This window comes from Paramisgurnus dabryanus, unplaced genomic scaffold (assembly GCF_030506205.2).
Source record: "Paramisgurnus dabryanus unplaced genomic scaffold, PD_genome_1.1 h2tg000241l_1_36564__unclustered, whole genome shotgun sequence".
Taxonomy (NCBI): domain Eukaryota; kingdom Metazoa; phylum Chordata; class Actinopteri; order Cypriniformes; family Cobitidae; genus Paramisgurnus; species Paramisgurnus dabryanus.
In genome coordinates, this window is record NW_027394138.1 from 12,448 (window position 1) to 21,090 (window position 8,643).

The 8,643-nt window shown below is 36.2% G+C and overlaps 1 protein-coding gene across 1 annotated transcript; it reads right to left on the minus strand.

Moving 5' to 3' along the window:
- Positions 1–1,990: 1,990 nt before the first annotated feature.
- On the minus strand, positions 1,991–5,790 carry LOC141281753 (histone-lysine N-methyltransferase set-1-like). Its single transcript, XM_073813652.1, has 4 exons — positions 5,463–5,790; positions 5,069–5,189; positions 2,270–2,426; positions 1,991–2,186 (listed from the first exon to the last, which is right to left on the minus strand). The coding sequence occupies exons 1-4, from the start codon at positions 5,478–5,480 to the stop codon at positions 1,991–1,993; spliced, it is 492 nt and encodes a 163-aa protein (XP_073669753.1). The 5' UTR covers positions 5,481–5,790.
- Between the last annotated feature and the right edge of the window lie 2,853 nt (positions 5,791–8,643).

Below are 8,643 nucleotides of genomic sequence, written 5' to 3' on the forward strand. Positions count from 1 at the left end.
ACCTAAAGTGTGTATATACAGTACAAATAGTTGACATGAGCTTTTTAAAACACTACAATGACATTTTATGCAATTATTTACAGCAAATATATTTATTTATGCTTGTAACCACTAAGTTAAGAACAAGTTTAAGCTGTTTAATACCTCTGCTGTATGCTGTGAAAGCTGTGAAGTAGCTATAGGTCTCTTAGTATGGTCCTGTGAAGCTCTTATGCCATCATTATCACGGCAGGAAAACTGGAATAAAAAAAAAAGAATAAAAATGAACCTAAAGTGTGTATATACAGTACAAATAGTTGACATGAGCTTTTTAAAACACTACAATGACATTTTATGCAATTATTTACAGCAAATATATTTATTTATGCTTGTAACCACTAAGTTAAGAACAAGTTTAAGCTGTTTAATACCTCTGCTGTATGCTGTGAAAGCTGTGAAGTAGCTATAGGTCTCTTAGTATGGTCCTGTGAAGCTCTTATGCCATCATTATCACGGCAGGAAAACTGGAATAAAAAAAAAAAAGAATAAAAATGAACCTAAAGTGTGTATATACAGTACAAATAGTTGACATGAGCTTTTTAAAACACTACAATGACATTTTATGCAATTATTAATAGCAAATATATTTATTTATGCTTGTAACCACTAAGTTAAGAACAAGTTTAAGCTGTTTAATACCTCTGCTGTATGCTGTGAAAGCTGTGAAGTAGCTATAGGTCTCTTAGTATGGTCCTGTGAAGCTCTTATGCCATCATTATCACGACAGGAAAACTGAAATAAAAAAAATGAATAAAAATGAACCTAAAGTGTGTATATACAGTACAAATAGTTGACATGAGCTTTTTAAAACACTACAATGACATTTTATGCAATTATTAATAGCAAATATATTTATTTATGCTTGTAACCACTAAGTTAAGAACAAGTTTAAGCTGTTTAATACCTCTGCTGTATGCTGTGAAAGCTGTGAAGTAGCTATAGGTCTCTTAGTATGGTCCTGTGAAGCTCTTATGCCATCATTATCACGACAGGAAAACTGAAATAAAAAAAAAAAATGAATAAAAATGAACCTAAAGTGTGTATATACAGTACAAATAGTTGACATGACTTTTTAAAACACTACAATGACATTTTATGCAATTATTTACAGCAAATATATTTATTTATGCTTGTAACCACTAAGTTAAGAACAAGTTTAAGCTGTTTAATACCTCTGCTGTATGCTGTGAAAGCTGTGAAGTAGCTATAGGTCTCTTAGTATGGTCCTGTGAAGCTCTTATGCCATCATTATCACGACAGGAAAACTGAAATAAAAAAAATGAATAAAAATGAACCTAAAGTGTGTATATACAGTACAAATAGTTGACATGAGCTTTTTAAAACACTACAATGACATTTTATGCAATTATTAATAGCAAATATATTTATTTATGCTTGTAACCACTAAGTTAAGAACAAGTTTAAGCTGTTTAATACCTCTGATGTATGCTGTGAAAGCTGTGAAGTAGCTATAGGTCTCTTAGTATGGTCCTGTGAAGCTCTTATGCCATCATTATCACGGCAGGAAAACTGGAATTAAAAAAATGAATAAAAATGAACCTAAAGTGTGTATATACAGTACAAATAGTTGACATGAGCTTTTTAAAACACTACAATGACATTTTATGCAAATATATTCATTTATGCTTGTAACCAGTAAGTAAAGAACAAATTTAAGATTGTTAAAAATGTGTTAAAAGGGAGTTTGGGAACTTACACCAAAGCACAAATGACAACAAGTTCAATTGAGACAGCGCAAGATAGCATAAAGGTAAAGGTAATCTTTTAAATTATAGCGATGACGCTGGTAGTGACGATTCTCTTAAAAAAATTCTGTGATCTTATGTGTTTTCACTTCACGATTTGGTATCAGCTCAGGTAGCTTGGAACTACGACCAAAGTGGTACTAAAAAAAAAGAATCTGGTACACAAGACAAAAAGACAAAAATAGTCAAACCTTTCTCCAAGGCCAGTCACTTGGTCCATAATCATATGTTATTTCCTCTCCAGGAATAATATCTCTCGCTGCAAAAAGGCACAAATGGGGGTTTCCTTGGACAACAATCTTTTTTACTGTACAGTTTGGGTGCAAGTGGTCGTCATTCACTAGCCTTCCAAAGGTGGCGTTCTCCTCGGTTGCATCAATGCTTCAAATTAAGGAAAAAAGTACATGACATTTTTTATGTTTGTCACAAACACTAACATTTCAACATGTATATTTGAAGCCTACCACCACTTCTTGTTTTCCCAAATGAAGTCAAAAAAAAAGACAGGACTTTGAGTGACCTCTCTTCTCTTTTCTGCTTCATTAAAGTCAATCAATTCGCCTCGGTATTCCACAACAAAATCTCCTTTATTAAAAGGGGACAAGGCAAACACTCCACGACCTGACAAAAAGTAAAGATTAAACAGTTGTCATTGCAATCTAATGTAATAATTACAGTAATGTTTAGCCCACGATAAACAATTTATAATTCTGCTGTGTAAATCTGGGTGTATCTAGATTACTTTAATTGCCTCATGACTTTTAGACAAGAAAAACTCACATTTAACAATGTTCATGCTATATAAGTGTACACTAAAGTCTAGAAATTGACATTAAAACATTGTTGCATTATACTGACTTTAATCAGCTTGCTGACATGTTGATTTCAAAATAAGACTTTAAGGGATTAACAGATATAGTATAGATATAGTGCATTATTATGATGTTTCAGGATGTTGGTCGTTCAGTCACCAAAACACAAAGTACACACCATTTCATAAACTTCAACAGGCCAAAGTATTTTGATAAACATGGATTATTAAAATGATAAGTTTAATGGGTAATTATCATGTAAGAATATTGCATTGTTTCAGTTCTGAATAATAACCTGTTAGCTAATCACTAACTTCCAGGGCCGGATTAACCATACGGGCAACTGGGCAATTGCCCAGGGGCCCAAGATCTCCAAAGGGCCCAGGGCAGCAAGGGCACGAGCAAAATACTGTATCTGGTAATCTCCCACTTGCCGCTTTATATTAAACAAACTGTCAACACGGGCTTTTGCGCTGCAAAGAGAGACGCTGCGCTGCCTATGATTTTGAACTGAGTTGAGAGCGGTTGAGAGTCAGTCTCATGCGGACTGACCAATGAAGAGAGGGCCTCAAGTTAAGACCCTCTCCTCATTGGTCAGTCCGCATGAGGTGGGTCAAAGGTTCTTACTACTGCTACAACAGAAAAAAACGAGACATATAGAAGCTAAGTGGGAGCGCGAAGCGGAAATTAAAAAAGGAAAATGACATGAGAAACGCAGAAAATGTAAAGTAGAAACAGTGGTGTAGTCTACGTGATACGCAGGCATCTGCGCGATCCGATCGGCGTATGAAATCAAATTACTATAGCGGTGCGAAAGTGACCGGGGAGCAGACTGGTGTGTCCCCACAAGAACCCACAGACAAGTGACAGCAAAGTACGGCGAGAGCGATTGCCGTTATCACATGGAGAAATCTGCTTTGAATCGCTCTCGCAGTACTTTGATATCACCAAGAGGTCTGCTTAGCGCCAAATGAAGTCGAACCTGCAGTGTAGCTGCTCACGCGACACTGTAAACAAACCGACCATGTGGAGAAGTGAACAACATAAAATCCGGAGAGTTCACAACACACATGTGAGTAAACAACATTTAAATCATCAGTCCAGTTTATTACTTTATCTGGAGGTAAGGTTCCTATAAAATAAAATAAGCCAGCGTTTATGTCCTGATGGTTTTTAGCTGCCTTCCAGCATGTTTGCTTGTGCTTCACAGTGTTAAACTTCCTTTCTCTGTGTTCATTTATATATCTACGTTCAAGATGAAGCCGATATGATCTTAAACTTCTTTGAGGAAATTAATGTCTGCGTTGATGACGTTCAGTTCAGACTTGCAAATTAAAGATCATTTTCTTCACTTTGGTTTGGGTGTCTAATATTAGGCTATATGATGGTCTTGTAATAATAATTAAGTAAAAGCCTATTTTTATTTTTAGACAATGGTAGTGCATTTGTATGAGCATTTAAATATTTGTAAATCAAAAATACACCTGATGACAGTTAGAATTTGAAGTATTGAGTATATTTACTGTATATTACAGTAATATATTCTGTATATGACCATATTATGGTGATCCTGGGGTCGTGATGATGGGGCCCTTAAATATTGTTGCCCAGGGTATAACAAAGTGTTAATCTGGCCCTGCTAACTTCTAATGTTGTAAAAAGTATATATGACATGATTTTACAATATATTTTACAACAACAATTATAAATATAGCTAAATCCACAGAGTAACACAAGCTTGTAATGTATAACCATCTTTGTATTGGTAACTTTTTTGTTCCTTGTAATATAAATCTATATTGTTTCATAAAATATCATACTGTAGCACTATATTCATGTTTTGTTTTTTAAAAAGGTACATTTGTTTACAACATTAGACGTTAGTGATTAACCAACAGGTTATTATCCAAAACTGAAACAATGCAATCATCACTGACAATTTTAATAATCCAAGTTATTAAAGAGTTTTGTCCTGTGAAAATTTGGGAAATTATGTATTTACTGTGTTTTGATAGCTGAACGAGTGGTGTTACACAGGCATATTGTTACAAACACACTTCTGTCTCTCTATTAACAAGCTGAATCACTGAAGGAAAATTATAAAAAAGACAGCAACAGAAACATAACTACATTTTGCTATTTAAGTGCTACTGATGAGAGTTAATTCTATGTTTATGGAACCTGCCTGCATACATACTGTAAGCGTGCATGGGTCAATATTGTATGTTTATTTCAGACAGATTATGACTTGGTCTTAGTCATGGTTATATTTTAATTGTATTAAAATCACATATACTGTATCATTATACATTGGTTGGTATTGTAAAACGAATGTAAATTAGAGGTTAACTGTCTAATGAGTTAAACTACGGTTAGTAATAAAACCACGATTTATTTTCTGTATCATACACTCCCAAAAACTTGTAAGTTAAATATTTTCTTCAAACTCACCTTTATAATTACTGATGAACTTGGTTTCCAGAGCATAAGTTTTGTCCACGGCGTTTAACACGTGCTCCTCCGCATTTTTAATAGGGTTTATCCTCCTCCGTCTCATTTTGGCCTTGACCCGCTACGCCGTGACGAAATTGGAAAAAAATAGTACTATTGTTCAACTTTAACTTAAATATCGACGCGAACTAAAAGTTTATTAATGGTGTTTTTCTCCGCAGTCAGCAATGCTTTCTTACATATCAACGCGGAGTTAAAAACTTTTTTCCACATTTTCCTTTACAAAACAGCTTCAATTACATCACATCGAGACCACATGTCATTACATTGCGTGATCACTGCATTTTAAGAATAACTCGATTATGATTTACTATAAACAAATTAATTAACTTACCTGCAAGACCAACCGCATGTGCTGCTGCTGCAAAAGTGTGTATCTTTGCGTGTGACGTCATAGGTGTGCTTACAGGTGCAGTTCTGAGACTGAACTGCAGGGGCGCTGAAGAGCACCGCTTGAACACACACTCACACACTTAAGTCAGGTATTTGCTCATGGTGGGGCTTCAAAAAAAAAACTGCACGAGGCATATCAGCAGTGCCTCTAGAGCCTATTTAAAGCTAAACATTGTGGGGACCGAGGATTTGGTCCCCACTTTGTTTTCGGTCCCCACTTTGTGAGTGTGTTTACAGGTTGAGGACCCCACCATGTAATATAAACAAACACACACACACACACACACACACACACACACACACACACACACACACACACACACACACACACACACACACACACACACACACACATGCGCGCACACACACAAATGCGCGCACAGCCGCACTGCTCTCCTCTGTACATGCCGCGTCGCGCGCTGGATTATCAGACATCACTCTGTTCTTTGCGCATCGCGCCGCGTTTCATACTCGCACCCGCGACCTTAGCGGAAGATAAAGAGACGGAGGACAGAAAGAGAAGAAAACTCAAGTGAATTTTGTCAACATGAGCGAGGTGAGTGAATGAATGAATGGATGGATGAATAACGCGGCTTATTGCAGGAGACGCATCGCTGGCTGCAGGTAAGCATGTCTCGAGGTGATTATTGCGGGCGGTAAAATATTTATACAATCCACTGTTTCAACCAAGGGAGGATTTTCAGAAGTTGCTTTTGACACACAGTGCAGATGCTCTTTCCTACACTTTACAACCGTGTGCGTCTCCCCGCCCCCCATACACCGCATTTGTTAGGTGCGGTACAGGAGACTGAACGCAACGCTGTAGCGTCACATCACTTTAGTCAAAAGTGTGTTGGTCTTCGTTAAAGAGATTTTTTGTTATTCCTACTGTCTTCATACTAAAGAAAACAGGTGCCTCTTAATCACTAAAAGAGTCCGTTTTTTTACTTTGTTTTTATTAATACAGGCGTATTATTGTGTTTTAACAGTCTAAAACATGTTCATTTGCAAATACTGTAATGTGTTGTTGAGCTGACTGAAAAAGTTTAATAGTGCAGGGACGCAATTAATAAAGCATTTCCTTACCTTATCCGCGAGGCATCCGTTAGCCTTTCCACAATAGTCAGAAAAAGTCGGCGGACATTTTTAAGGAAAATCCTCTCGTTAACATATTCAGTTAACTATTAGTGTTAGATGATGTAACAACGTCGTTTATTTCGAGACTATTTGCCGTATTAAGTTGCTTCATTGCCAGTTTTTTCTCCACAGCAACAGGGCGTCGTTACCTCAGCATGCAGCGCGCGCTTCCCGCCAGTAAATATTTAAATGGACTCATCGCTTTTACATATATTTATTCTTAAACAATACACCATAGGATTACTTTTTAAAGGTGTCATGTACATGCTATCCCCATATCTACGCTGTAAAATGTTTTGTTGAATGCTGGGCTATTTTCAACCCATTGTTGGGCAAAAAAGACCCAAACCCAGCCGTTGCGTTAAATTAACAAACACAAATATTTTTCTTTTTTAAATAATTTTTATGTCTGACCCAACAACGTGTTGAAACAACCCATCATTCTCGATAAAAAACAACCAAGCATAAATTAAAATACCACCTAACCTGTTAAGTTTGTCCCTTGTTTGACCCAACACTGGGTTTAAAATAACCCAGCATTTTCAATCGATTTCACAACATTAGATTATATAATTTTTAAGAGTCAATTCTGTTATAAATAGGCTACTAAGAGGAAAAACATTAATAAATGGCAGCTGGTTCGAAGTTAAGAGCCGGTCTTTATGACATTGCTCAGTTGTAGTTTTACCTAAAATGCTTTTTGTCATGACAGAAACAGATTCTCAGCTATCATAACATATATCTTTTAAAAAAAATTCATGTCATGTTAAACGAAAGTTAACGCAGAACAGAATAACAGAGAAATATAGATGTCATCTCTGTTGTTCTGCTTTACTTTAGCGTGTAATGTATTGGTGAGATTACAGTTGACCTAAGAAGACACTTTGACCGTCTGTACAGGTTTTAAATAATCAGCGACATGGTAACGTGATGTAATGCTGATTTACAGTAACAATAACTCAGATAATAATATTTTAGTGACGGCATTATGAGCCATACACAAAAACTTTAACTACATTTACTAGAAATCTTATAAATTTACTTTGGTGCCTGAAGCAATTTGTCTATGAAACAAAACATAGTTCATTATTATATTTTAGTGATTTATTTATAATTATTATATACTTTTATGTATGTTTATGTAGGCATTGTCTTTGAAGCACCACAAGAGCTGAAAGTAATTGCCCCACGAGGATTAATAAAGCTGTTAACTAAACTATATTTACTCAAATACTGAAAACAGAAAATTTTCATTATTTGTTTTTAAAGGCTGTTGGTGACACAAACAAATATTGAGTAGTAATCTGACATGATTATCGGCCAATGCATATGTATATGTAGTGATAATAAATATCAGCAAATCATTTGGCCAAGATTATTGTCATTGGCTTCTAACTTTGTCCACCTGGCTGGTTAACAGTATGTCAGTTCCACAGTATACCAACAGTAATGACAATGAATAATTTGCTAAAAATTGCAAAATGGATACTTCTGCCCTGTTTGAAGCTGATGTTAAACCTCTATACCTTTGACCACACATTATTCAGAATCTATATGCTGATATATACCGCAAACTGCAGCTTTGTTCAGCAACTAAACTCGCCCTCAAATAACACGTTTGCATTTTTACATTTCTACATGTATGCAGTAAATAAATAAGCTTAGTGCGTTTCAAATCGAGACACTACACAATAATATACTACTCTCCAGCTCTAACAGAGACAAACAGACATAAAGAGAGAATGCGACAGAAGGGCAAGGAGATAAAAACACACATCAGTGCTGCTGGAAACGGGCAAGCAGTACCTGCAGCAGTGGCAACTTTAACTTCTGCAGGTTTCTCTCTCTCTCTCTCTCTCTCGTTCACTCACTCCACCTACAGCAGCTCCCTGGGGCGGCACTTAAATGCAGCAATCTGTCTCTGTCTCACACGCGTCTCTCTCTCTCTCTCTCAATCGGCTCACCATCATTTCACCTGTTCTCCA

Bases quoted from the DNA above. Each gene is read 5' to 3' on its own strand.
- LOC141281753 (XM_073813652.1), bottom strand. The intron at 2,427-5,068 runs GTGAGTTTGAAG...ACTTTTTGTCAG, and splicing joins GTTCATCAGTAATTATAAAG to GTCGTGGAGTGTTTGCCTTG. The intron at 2,187-2,269 runs GTAGGCTTCAAA...CTTAATTTGAAG, and splicing joins TGGGAAAACAAGAAGTGGTG to CATTGATGCAACCGAGGAGA.